The sequence below is a fragment of the Vombatus ursinus genome, unplaced genomic scaffold, assembly GCF_900497805.2.
Source record: "Vombatus ursinus unplaced genomic scaffold, bare-nosed wombat genome assembly UNPS02014158.1, whole genome shotgun sequence".
NCBI lineage: Eukaryota > Metazoa > Chordata > Mammalia > Diprotodontia > Vombatidae > Vombatus > Vombatus ursinus.
The window spans coordinates 4,755,161-4,776,378 of record NW_020953936.1 but is presented as its reverse complement, the minus strand read 5'-3'; the positions used below and the strand labels follow the sequence as shown (position 1 = coordinate 4,776,378).

Genomic DNA, 21,218 nt, shown 5'->3' with positions numbered 1-21,218 from the left:
GCGGCAGCTAGATGGCGCAGTGGATAGAGCACTAGCCCTGGAGTCAGGAGGACCTGAATCCAAATCCGGCCTCAGACAGTTGACCTTTACTAGTTGTGTGACCCTGGGCAAGTCACTTAAACCCATTGCCTAGCCAAAAAAATAAAAAAAGGAATAAAATCACAGGATGGAATTCATCTTACAATTTTAAATTCAAATCCAAGTACTGGTTTAATTTATTTATGTTATTGGGAAATTAAAGTATTGAGAGTGTATCTTTGAACTGCAACAAAAATTTAAAAAACAGACCCAACATGCAAAGTTCTTTATTATTGAGGAAAGCACTTTGTAAACCTTAAAGTGCTATGTAAATGTGTGCTATTATTTATATTACTATTACAACTACTACTGGGAAAGTCATATTCTGACTCATGTATCTACCTGTTGCAGAAATTAGGAATTGAGGTAATATATGTAGTTAAGTGAGTTGCAAACCTCAAAAATGCTATAATATTAGTTATTATCATTACAAAGAAATGCAAACACTGATTCGGGTGCTTGACCCCATACTTTGACCTGCAGAAGTAGTATACCCAATAGAATTGTACAGTTTTGGAGACGTCAAAGGAGATTGGAAAACTATATCAAAGAAAAGTTCCAGAGTATGAGATTTTATCTTGATACAGTCTAGGGTCTTCCCTATTCTTGTTGGGGAGATGACTAGTAGGGTTCATTTGATAGTGCCAAGAAGTTGTATCCTTGGGTCATCAATATTCCTACCACCTAACATAAAGGCCTCCACAAAACAGATAATAGATGCTTGCTGATTAACTGATAACTATAACTTGTGAAGATTAACTGATAACTATAACTGATTCACAACTTCTGTATCTCCAAATGAAACTTAAAGAGAATTTAGTGGAAAACTATACACAACTGTACCTTTGGGCCTAAGAATCAAAAATTCAAGATTTTAATGGTATATCAACTTTGTACTGACATACATATGATATTGTGCATACTCACCTTACAATGGAAGTAGTCTTCTAATTTATGCAAAATGTCATTGAGTTTGGACAGACCCTTACAAGGCACCTGGCAGTACAGAGTTCCATCAGAACAAATATTGGTCACTTTTACACTTGTATACATGGCATCAGCCTGTAAGAAACAAAAACAAACCTTGAATATTTTTAATATTAAATAACTTAAATATCATGTTATCCATTGAATATATACCAATTTGTACAATCCAAGCTTTCTAAATGGTGATGTGCCCTCATTTTTCTTTTTCTTTTTGGTAAGGCAATTGAGGTTAACTGACTTGCCCAGAGTCACACAACTAGTGAGAGTTATGTGTCTGAGGCTGGATTTGAACTCAGGTCCTCCTGACTCTAGGGCTGGTGCTGTATCCACTTTGCCACCTAGCTGCCCCTGCCCTCATTTTTCTTTTTTAATCTTTTTTTTTAAATTTTAGACTTAAATACATAAGAAAAAGAAATATATTACAAACTTAAATATAAAATAAGAAAAAAAAGTATGTCATGTGCACAGCAGAACATAAGGGAGGATTCAAAATATATAAACAATAAAGTTCCATTTCAAATAAATACTATGTGTTATGTTGAGCTGTTCATCTTTTCTTTGCTTCCTTGTATGTTTTCTTTTGTTCTCTTCTGTACACTTTTTACTTTATTCTTTTTGTCTCCTTTACCTGCCCCCCACTCCCAGAAGGCTACAATTAAGTGTGGATATATTTATATAGAGAGATAAATACATACACATATACATATATAAACATATACTTTCCCTAACAGATTCTACTCCTAATCTTTGTTTTTATGTTTGTGCCTATCTCTTACTTCCTATCCCTCCTAACTCTTCTACTTTACTTCTACTCCCTACCATGCTCTCCTATTACTTAACCTACCTGGCCCCTCCCCCCATCCTCCCTTTCCCGTAAATCTAAATCCCCTTTTATATCCCTTTTTAACCTATTCCCTTACCCTCCTCTCTAATGATCCCTCCCGTATCCTCTCCCTCCTCCCTATCCCCCTAGTGTTTTATTTCTTTCTAAATTTAGAAGGCTTTTATGCTCTTCTAGATGTGTATATATATATATTATATATATATATTTTATATATATATATATTTATATAGTTCCCTCTTGAACCCATTCCCAATGCAAGTAGGTGTCCAGAACTAACAGCCCTCCCCCTCATCTAATTCCTCTGTTTCAGTTCTTCTTCCTGAACAGTTTTATTTTTTGAAATAATAGCATGCTCAGGTCTACTCCAGTCTTTCTTATGAACTACCCATTTACTAATAACAATCTAAGACAAATGTTTTATATTTTACATACATAAAAGGCAAACAGCCTGTCTTTATTGAGTCCTTTGTAATTGGTCTTTGGTATGTATCCTATGTTTCTCTTGGCTCTTGTATATCAAATCTTCTATTAGGTTCAGGTTTTTTTTTTTTAACAAAGTCTTTTTTTCCCCTGACAATTCATTAAACATCCATTTGTTTTCATTCAAAATTATGCTTAGCTTTTCTGGGTATGATATTTTTGGCTGGAAGTTCAATTCTTTTGTTCTTTGATATATAGTGTTCCAAGACCTGCAGTCTTTTAGTGTCGCCACTGGTAAGTCTTGCATGATTCCAAATGTAGCAACACCATATGTAAACATTTTTTTCTCACTGCTTGTAATATTTTATACTTGAACTAGGGGTTTTGGAATTTGACTATAATATTCCTGTGGGTTTTCCTTGTAGGATCTCTTTCAGGTGGTGATTGGCGGATTTTTTCTATTTCTACTTTCCCCTCTTGTTCTAATGCTTCATGACAATTTTCTTTAATTATTTCTTATATTATTGTATCAAGATTCTTTTTTTGATCATAGCTTTCAGGTAGTTTGATTATGCTTATGTTTTTTCTTCTTGATCTGTTCTCCAAATCAGTTGTTCTTATTATGATATGTTTCACATTTTCTTCTATTTTTTCATTTTTTATATTTTATTTTATTATTTCTTGATCTCTTATAACTTCACTGGCTTCCCCTTGCCCAATTCTGATTTTCAAGGAGTCGTTTTCTTTCTTAAAATTCTGGGCCTCCTTTTCTAATTGGTTGACTTTCTTTTTATAATTTCTTGTTTCTCTTGGATTGCTTTTATTTTTTTTAAAGTTTTCCCTCAATCTCTCTCATTTGATTTTTAAAATCTTTTTAAAGTTTTTCTATGAATTCTTTTTGGGCAGGTGACCATTTGACATTGCTCTTGGGGTAGAAGAGGATTTTCTGCTTCAATATCCTCCTCTGAAGATGAACCCAGTGTCTTCTGTATTCCCATAGTAACTCTCTATGGTTGGATTCTTTCTCCTTTGCCTGTGCATTTCTGTGTCTCTGTGTGTGTGTGTGTGTGTGTGTGTGTAATGGCTTATGTTTTTGTAATCATCTCTAGTCTTGGGGGATGGGGCATGGTGCCTGTGTCCTCAGATCCTCCTTCAGTTCTCCTCTCTGGCCTGGAACCTAAACCAACACCTCCAGCCTCCTGTAAATGCCCACAGACAGTGATATCTCTGCGCCACTGCTTTGGTACTCACTGGGCATGTTGCAGCACACCTGGGTCTGGTGTTCCTTGTCAGCAGAGGTTCCCTTGGTCTTCTCCAACTCAGATGCCCCATTCTCCTCACTGTCCCCAGGGTACAAGTTTCTGGGGCTGGGGCTGAGGCAGGCTTCCAACCCAGCTAACCTCAGGGCTTGCCTCTTGTTGTTTAAGCAGTCCTTGCCTGGAGGTGTTTACTCTTCACAGGGACCAAACCTCTTCCTGGGATTTTTCCTCAGATCTTCTCCAATTATCCCAGGAGGACCCCGGTTCTGCCCCTACTCTTATTTATTTTTAGTGCTCCCTGAGGCATTGTTTTATCTCATTTGTGGAGGAAAATCTTGAGAGCTTGGAATTTTCTGACCTACTCTGTCATCTTCCCAGAATCCTCCTGCCTTCACTTTTCTCAGGATATTCCAGAAACTATTGTTTGTTTTTGTTTCCTTTTTCTTCATCTATTTGCCTTCCAGAAGAGGTATGAGGTTGATACTATTATTTAGTTCTTTTATGTTCTGAAACTTTTCAGATGAATTGACAGACTGAAAGAGTAAAAAACTTATACTCTTCCTATTTCAAAGGACCCGTGACCTTATCAATGTGGATATTCCCTCTAACACTAGAGATCTGAGTCTATCCACATATTTCAATCCTGTACAACTTTCATCCATGTCTTTCCATATATCTTCACAAAGAATTCAAAATGCTGATGACCTTTAATAACATTTGGGTACTGGTGCAGCACACAGGCTATCTGTTATGCCTGCCTCTTGCTACGTGGCTGGCACACCTCCTTTATCAATCATCTATTTCCTGAATATTTTGTACTATTTCTTGCACTCAAGTCATCATTGGTGACATGCTAATGGTCTTTTAATATCTTCATTGCCTTTTGGGTCACCTGCAATTCTGATTCATGGTGTTCCATGATCTCAAGCCATAATAGCATCAATGGAAGAATATCAGTGTTTGGGGGAAAAAAAGATGATTTTCTGTTTCAGGGAACAGTCTGAAATTACTGAAAGTATTAGGCACTTTCCAAAAGGAAGCTGTGTTCTCTTCTTCTTAATTTTTTTGTCCCAAATCACTGTGCACATTCAAAATCTGTCCAAGATAGACATATTGATAGACGAACTTAATGGGCTGTCCATCTAACTGCATTTCCATCTGGACAACCAGTGTTCTTTATGAACTCTTTTAAGACGTTGTAGATGTTGTTAAAGAAATTTAGAGTGGTCTTGGTCTTGATTCAATTAATTTAATATGATATTAAATAACTTGCCCAGGGTCATGAGAATTTCAGTCTTCCTGACACTACCCACTGTACTACTTAGCTGACAACAAATGGAATTATCTAGAGAAGTTGACATTTATAAGAATTCCCTCTTCCATTAGTATCCAGCACTGGACGTTTGCCCTAACAGTGGCAAACACATTTGGTGAGCATTTTCCTCCATGTTTCACATTTTATTTGAGATTAATAAAGTATTGTTGAACACAATTATCCCCTTTGTTGCATCTTTTTTATTTCATTTCTTTCTTATTATTGTTAATAATAATCTTTTTTGTTTCCTTTTTTGTTTATTTTGTTTTCATTTTGGAGTGGAAAAAAAAACCCTGAAGGTTGCATCTTTTTTGATTAAGATTCAAAGGCTTTATTTGCTGTAATAATGACAATTCACATATGACATAATGACAACTCTCTATCTCTCTTTTTATATATATGAAATATCATTTGACCCTCAAAACAACCTCAAAAGAGAGGTTATTATTATATCCATTTTACAGATGAGGGAAATGAGGCTGAGGTTAAATGACCTGCATTGGATTCACAAAGTTAGTAAGTATGTGAGAGGGAATTTGAACCCTGAATTTCCTGATTCTAAGACCGGTGCTCTGCCCACGATGCCACAGAAGTCAAACACATTTTTTTACAGCTGATGAACAATAAACATAATAGGAGTTCCCTCTGTTCACTGCACCTTTCAATTACGTGATTCTGAGATGTGATCCACATGTGGTTTGCAAAAGATTACTTGTATCCCTTCTCAGATTAAATGCTTCTAGAAGACCTTCTGCGTGTAAAACCATTCTCATACTTCAGAGTTAAGAAAGGAGGTATATCTGGTGAGTAGTTATTGATGCCCTTACAATCACCTTTTTTTTCAGTAGTAATATTATCTGTGTGTGTGTTTGGTCAGTTGTTTACCTTCCCCTATTTCAGATCTCTTGAGAATCAATTGCGTCACCTTCAGAATGTATTTCTTTATGTCTATATCTATATCTATAGGTAGATATAAAAACTATATGAGTTCATATACACATATACAAATATGTTTGGTCTAGTCTAGTTGTTCTTCTAATTTTCATCTTAAGAAATTATTTAGCATTTTAAGTGTTATCTCCACTTCTTTATAGATCACATGATAGACTTTAGAGTCCAAATGTAGGAGAATTTATGATCAAAACAGCTAATACTTGAAAATTTGCATTGGCAAGCACTCTTTCTACCCTTATAGTGTATTCTATTTTTCAAACACCCCAAAACAAGCTTAAATTTAGGTTACTTTTTTTAGAGTTTTTGAATTCAAAGTTTAATTTAATCATAGTGATAAACTATATTTCCCTTCTTCCAAAGTGATACACTAAAAAACCATAATGTTCATGGGATTTTGCAATTAAGATAAAAAAACAATTTATGTTATTACTTAGTCTAAAGTACCCCCAACTTTCTCATGTGATGCTGCTCAATTATACACAGTTCATATAGTCGATGACAATGGCAATCATCAGAGTACCTGAAGGTGCACCTCCAGTGTTTTGTCACAAAGTGCTTTCAGACAGGTGGCATTGATATTGATATCATCCTCTCCTGATGTATCATATAACACCACAAGAGGAATCTCAGCTTTTTCCAGGATTTCTACGGCAAATATCTTCCCACAAGCTAAAGATTCAACCACCTTCACCAAACTAGGATCATCATTAAACACTTCCAACCCTGAAAAACAATTGAACACTTTTCAGCATTTATTTACCAGCTTAACAATGACTATTTCAGTCTAAAATTTTTAAATTTTAAATAGATTTGTATCATATGTTTTTACCTATATTCTTTATTAAAGTGTTGTACAAAAATATGCTACAGTGTAAAAAATCCTGATAATATTTACCCAGAGAAAAAATCCCAGGACAAAGAGAAAAATTTGATCAGAGACATTACATTGGAAAAGCAGAATCAGATTTTTCCTTAATTAGATGTAATACAAATAACTACTTCAATCTAGTAAGCTGAATGTGTCACAACCATCAATGGGGTCAGTCACATTTTCTTCCCCCCATTCTATCCCTTTGCACCAATCATATCCCTTATTTCCAATCTATTTGTCAAAACAATGAATGTTCTCTTCATATTTGGTACAACAAACTCCCATTTATTAAGAAATCAAACAATGGATTTTAATTCTGATTCTGCTACTTACTATCAAAGTGACCTTGGGCAAATCACCTCCCCCTCTCTCTGAACCTGTTTCCTAGTCTACAAAATGAGACACTTGGACGAGATAATCTCAAAGTTCTCTTCTAGCTGTAAATGCAATGTTTCCATGAGTCAATGTATACTCAACTAATAATATTGTTTTAAGTGTTCCTAATGATAACTCCTGCCCCCAACTTTGGGCTTTACCACTAGGCTGGCTAACAGGCATTCCTTTAACAAGGATAATACACAACCATGGAAACTGTGTCCACAAATGGATAAAATACAATGTCTGAAAGTGTCATTTAAAAAAATGGTATAAACTAAAAAAAGCTGTGAGAACTTGTTAGTAGTTCCACAACTACTTAGTATATTCCGCCAGTAGTCACTGGCCTGTATGACATATATCTTTTAATTTCCACTATTTTAAGACCAACTGTACTTTCAGAGACATACTAGAATCTCAGGATGATGGTATAGAAATCCCAGCCGAGAATCATCCAAGAGACCACCAGCCCATATGCAAGTGCACCCATTTTCCAATGTAATGTGAGTTTTTTGATACTGTAGGAAAGATTTTTCACTTTTCAATGAAATAAAGGTGGTATTCTTGTTCAATTTTTATAAAGGCGCCATACGAAGCTCAGAAATATGAATACTCTTTTCTGTTCCCATTCAGTAACTGCAAGAAATATCATAACTATTCTAAAATTCTCTTCAGTTCCTTAACTTCTTTATTAGTTATATTTTTGTTAGACTTATCTAGGACAAAAAGGGGGCATACTGAGGGCCCCATCTATTTTATTTTAGTTTTGCTATTTATTTCTCCCTATAATTGGGAAGGAATGTATTGATACTGTTTTATACACGGTACTTTTAAGTATGTTGCATTTTTATTACCTTTAACAGTTTGCTTACCTGCTAATTTACATTTTGTTGCTTGGAAGGAGAGCAAACAGAATCTTGGGTTTAGTTTGTATACTTTGGTCTTTTCTATAATCTCACTGAAACCATAGTCAACATAGCACACCTAATGATGAAAGTGAAACAGAACATTTAGACTAAATTTTTTTTCTTACTAGTTTTTTAAAACATACAGTAATGTAGGTTCCATCTTATTTCCATATCACATTTTTTATTCTTCAATTAAGTGTTAAAATCTGGCACCAGAACTAGAATATTCCAGGAAAGTTTTACTTTGAGAGTGAGATTATTTGGTTTCTAATTTCCTTTTGAATGGTAGTTCAGAGTAATCATTTTATAGTATACAATGAATGGGGATCACATTTTTCTCTGACCATTACTCTTGACTTCACTCCAATGTCCCTCATAGCATAATACCCTTCTCTCCCTTCTCCCATCATCAGCCTTCCTTCTTTGAGTTCCAATTCCCTGAGATCTTTGGTCCCTGATATCCTCTTTTACTCCTAAGGCAGTCAGTACTCTCTGTCCCCAATGGGGATAAAGAGCCAAACAGCTATGGAAGTATAAAGAAATGAATTAATGATTGTAAAAGTATTTATTAAGTACTTCCTATTTACTAGGCACTATGCTTAGCACAGAGGATACAAAACCAAAAAGACATTTCTGCCCTCAAGGAGTTATATTCTAATGGAGAAAGATGGGGGCAGCTAGGTGGCACAGTGGATAGAGCACTGGCCCTGAAATCAGGAGGACCTGAGTTCAAATCCGGCCTCAGACCAAACACTTGACACTTACTAGCTGTGTGACCCTGGGCAAGTCACTTAACCCCAATTGCCTAAAGAGAGAGAGAGAGAGAGAGAGAGAGAGAAAGACAACGTACATACATGTGGGCAGGAAGAGGTGTTTTGATCAGGAATTCACAGGGTAACTGATTTAACTTCTTTCTAGGAACTGTCACATTGATTTGATCATTGTTTTCAGAGCAAGCAATAGGAAGTAAAGAAGGGTGAAGAGAAAAGTATGAATTTGGTGGCATGGCATGAGATGGCCAGGAAAGAGTGAAATAGAAGTCTGAGTCACTGCGCTAGAAAAGCCTAGGGTATCAAGCAAACTTTGAGGCTAGAAGTCTGGAGATACAGAAAGATAAAAAAGTGGGGGGTATATAATTAGATAATTGGATTTTTGCTTACTGAGGACATAGTATCCTATCATGACAAATTGTGGAAATAGCATTCTGTATAAATTAAACATCTAGAACCTCCTACTGCTTGGGCCTCCAAAGCATTGCAGGGGCTCAACAGGCAGTTTGGCACAAGGGTTAGCTAGAAAAATTACCCCAAAAAAGCAAAAGTCTGAGCATCTGGCTTCAAGCAAATGTGGAAGGCAATGAGAATTTTGGGTTACCTGCATATTTATGTTTCTATCAAAACTAATTAACATTGATATATGCATGAAGTGCAAAGTTGTCTCATTCTGGAGGAGAGGTCACCACAAAGGATTATGAGGTCATAGGCAAAAACTTTAGGACCTTGGAGGAATAAGAAGTACTTCCATCTTCACTACAGCTGACTGGGAATGGAAGATTCATAAAAGAAAGAAAAATTTGGGAGTGAATTACTTGTTTTTAAAAAAGGGTGTTTGAGCATGGGGCTCAGATTTCTGGGTGATGGCTTAAAATATAGGTATGAGGAGCCATTGGCTAGGGATGGAGTATATCTAACAAGGCCAAAACAAAACACTTGTCTGGATGCTTGAGAATGTGACTAAAAAGGTTCTACACTGAAAAGAAAGAAAAATGCCTACAGAGACCTTTCAAATTTGATACCACAGAGACTTAGTAGCAGGTACAACAAAGGAATTAAAATAGTGGCAGAAAGAATCAGTAATTCTCAGGAAAAAGATTCAAGAAGAGATCTGGTAATGAACTCTAGGACCAGATATCTATATGTACATGCACAAAGTATGAACAATAATAAAGATGAACAGAGAGCCTTACCACAAGGAAGCAAATTCATCTTCTTATGCTATCAAGGAGATTTGGTTAGTTGGGCATGGAAAAATGGGGGAAGAAACAGAATTGATATTCTCATGGAAGTATACTATTGACCATCTAATTAAAAGAATTAGATGGGGAATATGGAAAAATAGTTCACAAACCTGAACTGGAGGTATGATATAGTAGTGATAGGAAACTTCAATAATCCAGATCCCCTTCTGGATCCTGCTCTCTTCCAAAAGCAAATAAACTTTCACAATTGTGACTTACCTTATTATTAACTGCATCCAAAAAAGAAAAAAGGAAACTGGATTTTGTACCTAATTCTGACCAACAAGGAGAAAGACTGCTAAGGTTAAAAAAAACAAACAAACAAAAAGATAATCTTCGGAGCTGGTAACTAAATTCATTACAGAAAGAAAGGAAAAGTCAGGCATAGCTATGTGTATGTTAGATTTTGGAAGAGATTTCAAAGGGTTCAGAGAAAGGACGGATAGGATACACTAATATCCTTCTGGTAAAGTCAAGTTAAAGAGCAATGGGAAGAATGAAACTGAGAGAATAAAAGCAAAAATGATTCCAACCAAGTAAAAAGAAGAGCGATGACTTAAAGCACATGTAGGAGACAAAAGAAAGGCAGGTAACAGGATTTAATTCACCAAACTGTTTATTAAGCACTAGAGTGACATTGTCCTGTAGGAATAGGGCAAAGAGTGCTGAAGCTGAATTCCTGTCAACAAAGTTTTTTTTTTTTAAAGCTATTTTGAATGTCAGAGGAGGAGCAAAGAAGGTCAGAACAATCCGACCCTTGCTCAAGGAGTAAATAGTGATCACTAAAACCTGGCATGGTTTCAAGGAAAAGTCATCTCCTTATCTAACAAGATAACCAGTATAACAGTCAAATGTTTAGGAATAGTATACTTAGATTTTAGCAACACATTTGACAAAGCCTCTCATGGTATATACTTGGAGCCAAGGTGGAGAGAAGTGAATTAGATGATAGTATAATTTGGCAGATTTGGACTTAGTTGAATGACCAGACCCAAAGAGGAGTCATTAACAGGTCAATGTCAAATTGTAGTGTTCTCTCTAGTAAAGTGTCTGAAGGACCTGCCCTCAGCAGAGTATATACCAATGGCTTGGATGAAGTTAGAGAAGGTCTGCTTGTCAAAATGGCAGATGATAAACTGCGAGGGAGAGCTAACTTGCTGAGTAACAGTCAGGATCAAAAAGATCTTATTACATTAAACTATGAGCCAAATCTGGTATGATGAAATAAAACAGGGACAAATGTAAAGTTCTTTATTTGGATAAAGAAAAAAATAAGGTCTAAGACAGGTGTGGCCAAACAATAATCCAGAAAAAGCTGGGGATAGTCAGGTCAACATCAGCATGACACAGAAACCAAAAAAAAAAGCAAATGCTACCTTAAGTTGCATTAAGAGAGGCATAATACTTGAGTACATTCGAGGGTAGTAGATGTTCCACTGTATGCCACCCTGGTCAGACCAAATAGGGTACATGATGTTTAATTCAGGGTGCTCTATTTTAGGAAAAGGACAAGTTGGTTTCCAGAAAAGAGTGATAAGTATGGTCATAGGAAAAGAAACCATATAACATAAGGATCAAGTGCAAGAACTAAGCAAGGTTAGCCTGCAGAAGGTAAGATTTAATAGCTCTCAACAAGTATATGAAGGGAGAAGAAACTTGGTTCCGATTGGCTTCAGTGGGAAGAACCAGACAGTAGGTGGAAGGTAAAGAAACACAGGTTTAGGGGTTTGATGTATGGAAGGAGGAGGGAAGGAATAAAATAAGCACTTATTAAGCACAAGGAAACAAGCATCTATTTGCTTTCTTTTTTTGTGTGTGTAAGGCAATTGGGGTTAAGTGACTTGCCCACAGTCATACAACTAGTGAGAGTTAGGCATCTGAGACCGGATTTGAACTCAGGTCTTCCTGACTCCAGGGCCGGTGCTTTATCCACTGTGCCACTTAGCTGCCCCTGAAACAAGCATTTATTAAGCACCTACTATGTTCTAGGAACAGTGCTAAGCACTAGGGACATATAAAAAGTGGCAAAAAATAGTCTCAGCTCGCAAAGAACTCATAGTCTAATGGGGAAGACAACAGCAAACACTCATTTACAAGTAAGATATGTATGGAAAAATTGGAGACAATCAAGAGTGGGAAGGCAGTAGCATTAAGGAGAAATAGGAAAGGTTTCTTACTGAAGGTAGGAATTTAGCTGGGAACTGAGGGAAGCCAGGAAAACAGGAAGGAGAGATGAGGAGGAAGAGAATTCCAGGCATGGGAGACAACCAGTCAGAATGTACAGAGTTGGGAGATGGAGTATCTTGTGTGAGAGGATAGCAAGGAGGCCAGGGTCACTGGACTGCAGAATGTTTGGAGGAAAGCAAGGTATAAGAAGACTAGAAAGACAGTAGGAAAGGAATAGGTTAAGAAGGGCTTTAAAAACCCAACAGAGGATTTTTATGTGATCATGGAGATGAGAGGGAACAACAGTTTGTGTGTGTGTGTGTGTGTGTGTGTGTGTGTGTTTGGTGAGACATAGTCAGACCTGCATTTCAGAATGACCACTTTGATAGATGAGTAGAGCATGAACTGGAGTGGGGAGAGATCTGGGGCAGGCAGAGCAATCAGAAGCATACTGCAACAATATGAGTGTGAGGAGATGAGGGCCTATGCCAGGATTGTGACAGTGTCAGAGGAAGAAGGGGGCATATGAGAGACGTTGCAAAGCTAGAATCAACAGGATTTGGCAACCGTTTGGATGGAGGTGAGAGAGAGTAAGGAGTTGAGGATGACACCTAGATTGTAAGCCCCTCAGGTTGGATGATGGCACCCTAGACAGGAAAAGGGGAGGCTTTTGGGGAAGACATAGGAAGTTCAGTTTTGGACATGCTGAGTTTAAGATGTTTATGGGACATTCAGTTTGAAATGTCTAACAGGGAATTGGAGATGTAAGACTAGAAGTCATGGCTGGATAAGTAGATCTGAGAATTATCTACATAGAGATGACAATTGAATGTGATGGAGCCAGTGAGATCACCAAGCAAAATAGTAGGGCCCAGGACAGAACCTTGATATGTAAAAGTACTATAGGAATGTTTCTCAAAACAGGTTTAGATGGGCACCTAGGTAATTTAGGGAGTCCCCTTAACTTGCTAATAAATTCTGAAGTAGCTGAGTTAATCATTTGATGCTTTTAGTTGCCTGAACAAACATTCCCTTCTAATATAATGGAGGATCAAGATTTAAGTACTTAAAATAGATACACTATCATTATAGTGCTTAAGCGATTTTCCTCTGGAAAGGACTGCATAAACACAAAGTTATTCTCTACAAAAAAGTAGATACTTAGAAAAACAATCTGTGTTTTTCTAGATTCAGCCTAATAGTCTAATAGGTAAAGGAAAATCCTGTTTCTGACCACACACTTGATATGTGTCTCTGGACAAATCACTAGTCATTTAATCTCTGCTTTAGCTCCTTCATCTGTAAAATGGTGATGATAATAATAGCACCTAACTTCCAGGATTATTGTGAGAATAAAATGAGGCAATATTTGTAAAACACTTAGTAGAGTGTCTGGCACATAGTACACGCTTAATAAATTCATCCTTCCTTTCTCCCTCCCTCCTAAATAGATAAGTCTTTTCATAAGAAAGAAAATGGCCAAAAAATCAGGAAACTTGGATTCTATGTTCAGCTCTGTGGTGAGGCATTAGAACGAAGGAAAAGGGGAGAAAATTTAGAAGGACTTATTTAAGTAGAATTAATGTTATGTCCTCAACTTTCTTTATACTTAGGAAGTGTTATCAGAAACGAAAACAATGGTAACATTCGATATAGTAGGGAATTTTTTTTTTTAATGTGTAGGAGAGGACAGCTGGAGAAAAAGTGCAGAGTAATAAAAAGACATGTTGATGTGAAAATTGAAGGATACTTCGGAAGGAATTTTGATTGAGTCCTAAGACTGGTTAGGATGGTGGAACAAGCCTAATTCTCCCATGTGTATTCCAGTAAAGATCTAAAAGTAGAATCAACCAAATAATGATAAAAAAAAAATCTAAACAGCACCTTTATTCAGCTCAGGATTGCACAAAAAGAATTGAGGAAAATCAGTGTGAGCCCAAGTAAACAAATTGGAAGCCTGTCAGTGTTTGGACCAGTGGTGCTCCAAGGGCATTAGAAAGCTTGGAGTGAGGAGAAAGAGAAGCCCAGGCAACTTGGAAACCTGCAGCATTCTGTCTGGAAATGTGGGAATTAGCAGCCTTCCGACCAAGACAGTCCAAGGGAGGCAGAAGTCTGTAGCAATCTGACTTAAGATGTTCCAGAGAGTACTAAAGACAGCAGTATTCTGTACAGGGGAGGGCAGGAAGTCCAGAATTGGACAGAGAAATCCCAGCGGGTCAGAAACCTGAAGCTCTAACTACTCTGACACGAGACAAAAGGGGAAGGCAGTGCTCTGAGATGTGCACGCAGAAGTCCATATCAAACTGACGGGAATGTTACAGAGGGTCCTGAAGGTCACAGCACTCTGAAATCCACCAGCACTCTTTGAGTATAGAAATACTGGAGGAGGTGGAAGTCAGTGCCATGAAACCAGGTAATTGAGGTCAGGGTCAAACAGGCTGAATACTTCAATTTAATAGTATGGGAAGGGATGGAGTTTAGCCTTGACACAAAGTATCAAATCAGGAACTGAAAATGAAGATGAGTAAACAGAAAAAAAAAAGATACTTATAAAGAAATTAGCAAAGAAAGAGGTAAAGAAGTACACTAAAAATAGAGTAACCTCACAACTACTTCAAACTTAGTTTTCTTTCTGAAAGAAAAATTGCTTGGCCACAAGAAATATAAGATTACCAAGAAGAAATGAAACAAGAGGTTAAAAAAAAAATGAAACTAAAAGTGAATTAAGAGTCCTCCAAGACAGTTTAAAAGAATAAACAGATTTCAACAGAAGATGGCAAACCTTACCCAAGTGATAAATTTCTTAAAAATCTGAAAGGGAACAAAGAGAACTCAGTGATTCTAGGAGACAACAATAAATGTTGGAATAAAATCAAAAGACTGAAAAAAGAAAGAAGAAAATATATGGTATGTTTTATCAAACACAACTGACCTAGGAAATAGGTCAAGTACAAATAATTTATGAACTATTAGACTCCTCAAAAATTATAAACAAATAAAAAACCTGGATACCATATTTCACTAAATCACAAATGAAAACTGCCCAGATAAATCAGAATCAGGGGGCAAAGTGCAAATAGAAAGACTCTACCAAACTCTACCAGGCACCTTCAGGAAGTAACCCCAAACTGAAAATATCAAGTACTATTAGCCAAAATCCAGAGCTTTCAGAACAAAGAATAAAAATATTGCAAGTATCCAAAAAGAAAGAGTTCAGGTATCAAGGGATCAGAGTCAGGATCATAAAAATACTTAGAAGCAACTATTATAACTGTGAGAAAATCTCAGAATATGCTATTCCAAAAAGGCAAAAGATAAAGATTTACAACCAAGAATAACTTACCCTGCAATACTGAATATAATCCTATAGGGGAGAAAATGGATCTTTAATGGAATAAAGGACTTTCAAGCATTCCTGATGAAAAAGACCAGAGCTGAGTACATACTCTGAAATGCAAACACAGGAGTCAAGAGAAACCTAGAAAGGTAAATATGGCTGAGCAATGAAAAGGTGCTAAACAATGATGAAACTGCTTGCATTCTAACAGGGGTAGAAGAGACAAGTGTCCCTTCACAACCTTAATGTTTTCAAGGGTCACAGAGGGAGGTAAGTGAGACAAACAGAGGGCCTGGGAGTGGCTTTATACTTTTCTAATGGTCTTAAGAAAAGGGAATATAGTAGGGAAGAAATGAGGAAGCAGGGGATGGAACTTACTATTTCTCATAAGTAAGGTATGGGAGAAGACTATACAAACATGGAGGAAGGGGTTAGGGGAGAGTCAATATCACATGAACCTACTCTTATCTGAACCATACAAAGCAGAGTTAAGAATACACACAAACAATCTGGTATAGAAATATGTTAAGTTCAGCAAACAGGCAGCAGCAGGGATGAGTGTGGGAGTGAACAGTTGCAGCAAGAAAAACAAAGTTCAAAGTGTAGATTGTAAAGGGGGGGGGGGGGGGGGGGGGGGGGATTAGGAGTACAGAAAGAAAGGGTAAAAACCAGTATGGGTGAGAAGAAAAAAGGAGAGCAGAAGGGTAGAAGCAGATAACTTTAATTATAGATCTCTAATACTGATAACATTATTTTTCTTTAACCATGCTCTTCTTTAAAGGTAGTGAGGGTGGCAAAGAGGTGAAAAATTATAAGACGGATATGATGTCAGGAAATACCTACTTAATAACGATCAACTATGAATGGGGATGAACTTACCCATAAAAAGAAGGGAGGGAGAACAGGATAGATTAGAAAGAAGAATTTTAAAATAAGCTATTTACTAGAGACACACTTGAAACTAAGATTCACTCAAGTTAAAATGAGGAAATGAAGCAGAATTTACTCTGCTTCAGGTAGACTCAAAAAAGAGAGGTAGCAAGGCCATAGTAGAAACAAACATGTTTAAAAGAGATTTAAGGGGTGGGGGAAGAGCATAAATTATGCTTAAAGGTACCAGAGACAATGAAATAACATAAATACATCAAATATACACCACAGCATCTAAAGAAAAGTTAATCAAATTAAAGGAGAAAATGGACAGCAAAATTATAATAATTGGGGACCTCAATGTACCCTTTCAAATCTAGACAAATCTAAGAAAGTATTAAACAAGAAAGGAATTAAATAGCCGCATAGAATTTTGGATAAGTTAGATGTGACAGAAAGACAGCATGGCATAGTAGATAGAAAGTAGGCCTTGGAGTCAGGAAGACCTAGGTTCAAATTCTGCTTCTGACACATTCTTGCTGTGTCATCCTGGGCAAGTTACTAAATATTCTTTATTTTCTTTTTTTTTCAGACTTAAATACTAAAACTTAAATACACAATAGAGAAAAGAAAAAAAGAAACATTATAAGCTTAAATACAAAATAAGAAAAGAAAAAAAGCATGTCATGTGCACAGCAGAACATAACAGAGGATTCAAAATATATAATAATAAATTTCCATTTCAAAATTCTATATAATAAATACTACACATTATGTTGAAAACTGTCCATCTTTTCTGTTTCCTTGTAAGTTTTCTTTTGTTCTCTGCTGTGCACTTTTTACTCTGTTCTCCCCCCTCTCCGAACTCTCAGAAGGCTACAATTAAGTTTAGATATACATATATACATACATACATAGCATATACTTTCCCTAACAAATTCTACTCCTGATCTTTGTTTTTATGTTTGTGCGTATCTCTTATGTCCAATCCTTCTTGACTCCTCTACTTTACTTCTACCTGCTACCTTGCCCTCCCTATTACTTAACCTACCTCCCCCTCCAAGGATCCCTCCCTTATCTTCTCCCCCCTCCCTATCTCCTTAGCATTTTATTTCTGTCTGAATTTAGAAGACTTTTATACTCTTCTAGATATACATGTATTGTTCCCTCTTGAATCCATACCTAGCAGCCCATCTCCCCCATCTAATTCCTCAGTATTGGTTATTCCTCTCATACCTCCTTTGGATAAGATAATTACTGTTTTTAGCTGTTCCTAAATGGTTTTACTTTCTAAAGTCATATCACACTCAGGTGTTCCCCAGTTTTTCTTATGCACTACTCAATTTACTAGTAACAATCTTAGACATATGTTTGATATTTTGCATACATAAAAGGTAAACAGTCTGTTCTTATTGAGTCCTTTGTAATTAATCTTTGGAATGTACTTTATATTTCTCTTGGCTCTTGTAGGTCAAATCTATTAAGTTCAGGCTTGTTTTCGTTTTTTTAAACAAAGTCCTAAAAGTCTGACAATTCATTAAATTTCTACTTTTTTTCATTCAACATTATGCTTATCTTTTCTGGGTATGCTATTTTCGATTGGAAGCCCAGTTCTTTTGTTCTTTGATATATAGTGTTCCAAGGCCTGTGGTCTTTTAATGTTGCTGCTGCTAATTCTTGTGTGATTCTAATTGTGGCACGGCCTTATTTTTTTTCTTATTGCTTGTAATATTTTATCCTTGAACTGGAAGTTTTGGAATTTGACTATAATATTCCTGTGGACTTTTCTTGTAGGATCTCTTTCAGGTGGTGATTGGTGGATTTTTCTATTTCTACTTTCCTCTCTCATTCTAAAGCTTCAGGACAATTATTGTATCAAGATTCTTTTTTTGATCATAGCTTTCAGGTAGTCTGATTATGCTTATATTTTCTCTTCTTGATCTGTTCTCTAGATCCGTTGTTTTCTTATGAGATGCTTCATATTCTTTTCTATTATTTAATTTTTTATGTTTTGTTTTATTATTTCTTGATCTCTTATAACTTCACTATTTTCCACTTGCCCAATTCTGACTTTCAAGGAGTTGTTTTCTTCTTTAAGATTCTGGATTTCCTTTTCTAATTGGTTGACTTTCTTTTCATAATTTCTTGTTTTTCTTGGATTTTTTTTCCAGTTTTTCCTCAATTTCTCTCATTTGATTTTTAAAGTCTTTTTTAAGTTCTTCTATGACTTCTTTTTGGGCAGGTGACCATTTGACATTACTCTTTGGGATAGAAAAAGGTTTCTTTGCTTCAGTATCCTCCTCTGAAGATGAACCCTGGTCTTCTCTATTCCCATAGTAGCTCTTTATGGTTGGATTCTTTCTCCTTTGCCTGTGCATTTCTCTCTCTCTCTCTCTCTCTCTTTCTCTGTGTGTGTGTGTGTGTGTGTGTAATTGCTTACTCCAGTCATTCTGAGCCAATCAGGGCCCAAATAGTGACTATGCAGTGCTTGCTCTGGGACCAGAATAATTTAGGGTTAAGTCTGGTCTTTAAGAGAAAAAAAAGTTTCTTTCTTCTCTCTCCACATAGGGTATCACACTCTCAGTGCTAGAGAGGGCCAAAGAACAAATCATAGAATAATAGATCATCTCAGAAAATGATAATGAGCCAACATAACAAAACTTTTGGAATGCAGCCAAATCAGAGAGTGGATGATCTAAAGATGAAGAAAGAAATGTATCATTTTTTGGATATGGCCAAGGTGTTGATTTGTCTTGCTTGACCAAGCTTATTTTTCATAAGGGAGAATTTTTAAAAATCGTGGGGGGGGGGCTTGAGAATTGAGGTGGGACAAAGAGGGACTAGTGATAGTAATAAATAGATGATAGTGATGCAAACTTATTAGCTGTTGTCACCAAAGCCTATTGTCTATCTTTGTGCAAGGAAACTATCAGGGGTATCAGAGAACACAAGTATTGCTAAATACATCAATCTGACCTTAGAAAGGGGTGGTGTGAAGCAGAAGAGAACAAAAGGACATCAGAAAAGCCTAAGAAGAACTTCATCAGGCAGTCATGCCCAAGACAGGCTGTAAAGTGATAACGCAAAGTGGTTTGCGGATTTCTTTGACAGGTACCCAGGTTTGGTGGCTATTCCCATCTCAGCTCCTCATCAGGAGTCCTGACTAGTAGAGTAGAAGTATGGTACGTCAGCAATTCAAGTCAGTTGAGAAATTGTCCTGAGCTGACTCCATAGGGAATCCTTTATTCCCCTCCAAATGTAATTTTAAACAAAGGTAGGCTAGTTTGCAGTAAAAGAGATTAAGAAGCCTATCCTTTAATACTACCCCTTTTTGGAAGATTTTATCTGTTGTCTGTGGTCCAAAGGCTATCCAGAAGAAGCTGTGGTCTAAACTAGTCTGGTCCAAGGCCACAATCTACAATCCTTTGCTTACTGCCAAAATACCATATGTGTGATCACCTCCTTGCAATTTCTCATGCCCATCCTAGTTCAGTTTCCATTATCTGCCAACCGGACAACTGCAGTAGCCTTTCTTTTTTACAAATTTTATTTTCAGTTCCAAGTTCTCTCCGTCCCTTTACCCCTTCCCTCACCCATTGAGAAAGCAAAAAAGAAGATATCTATTATACATATGAAGTCATATAAAATTTATTTCCACATTAGTCACACTGTGGTGGAAAAAAGCAACAAAAATAAAGAGAAAAATATGCTTCAAGCTGTACTCAGAGTTCATCAGTTCTATCTGGAGATGGATAGCATTTTTCATTATAAGTTCTTTGGAACTGACAAGGATCACTGTATTGATCAGAGAGGCCAAGTCTTTCATAGCTTATTTTTACAATGTTGCCATTACTGTGTACATTATTCTCATGGTTTTGCTCAATTCACTTTACATTAGTTCATAAGTCTTCCCAGATTCTTCTGAAAACACCCCTTCATTATCTCTTATGGCACAATATTCCATCACAACCATATAATTTGTTCATCTATCCCTCAAATGATGGGCATCCCCTCGGTTTCCAATTCTTTGACACCACAAAATATTTTTGTGCAAACAGATCTCTTTCTGATCTCTTTGGGGCACAAATCTAGTAGTGGTATTGTTAGGTCAAAGGGTAAGCATAGTTCCAAATTGTTCTCTAGAACAGTTGGACCAATTCCTAGCTCCACCAACAGCTTCTCAGTGTATCTATTTTTCCACATCACCTCCAGCATTTGTCATTTAAATTTTCCATCATCCTAGTCAATATGATGGGTGTGAAGTGGTATCTCAGAGTTATCTGAATTTGTTTCTCCCTAATTATTAGTGATTTAGAGTACTTTTTCATATGGTTATTAATAGCGTTAATTTCTTCTTTTGAAAACTGCCTGCTCCCATCCGTTTACCACTTATCAACTGGGGAACAGCTCATATTTTTATAAATTTGCCAGAGTTCCCTATACATTTCAGAAATGAAACCTTTATCAGAAAAACTTGCTATAAAAATCTCCCCCCGAGTTTCCTACTTTTTTACTAATTTTGGCCGTTCAATAGCCTCTTAGTCTATGTGTTTCTGCTCTGCCCTCCTCCAATCCAGTATTCATTTCCTTCTCAGATCAATTTTTCTATAATATGAATCTGAAGATATCACTAGGGCTCAAAATTCCTACTGCCTATTGAATATGAATCCTTTAACTCCTATTCTAACACTATTGTCACTATACCGTTATCACTATATTGACTAAAAACACTACTTAAAGAAAATCTAAACTAATTTCAAAGGCAAATCAATAATTAATGAAAATGTTTTGACTATACAAAGACAGGAAAGAATTAA

General features: G+C 36.5%; 1 protein-coding gene across 4 annotated transcripts in view; it reads right to left on the bottom strand.

The window, feature by feature from the left end:
• Positions 1-21,218, bottom strand: part of TDRD7 (tudor domain containing 7) — a 116,262-nt gene that overhangs the window by 28,159 nt on the left and 66,885 nt on the right. For all 4 annotated transcript variants that reach the window (XM_027859037.1, XM_027859036.1, XM_027859038.1 and 1 more), the window contains 3 exons: positions 7,976-8,087; positions 6,378-6,580; positions 1,006-1,140 (listed from right to left, as the gene is read on the bottom strand). In XM_027859037.1, the coding sequence (XP_027714838.1) occupies positions 1,006-1,140; positions 6,378-6,580; positions 7,976-8,087 (450 nt within the window). The remainder of the gene's footprint in view (positions 1-1,005; positions 1,141-6,377; positions 6,581-7,975; positions 8,088-21,218) is intronic.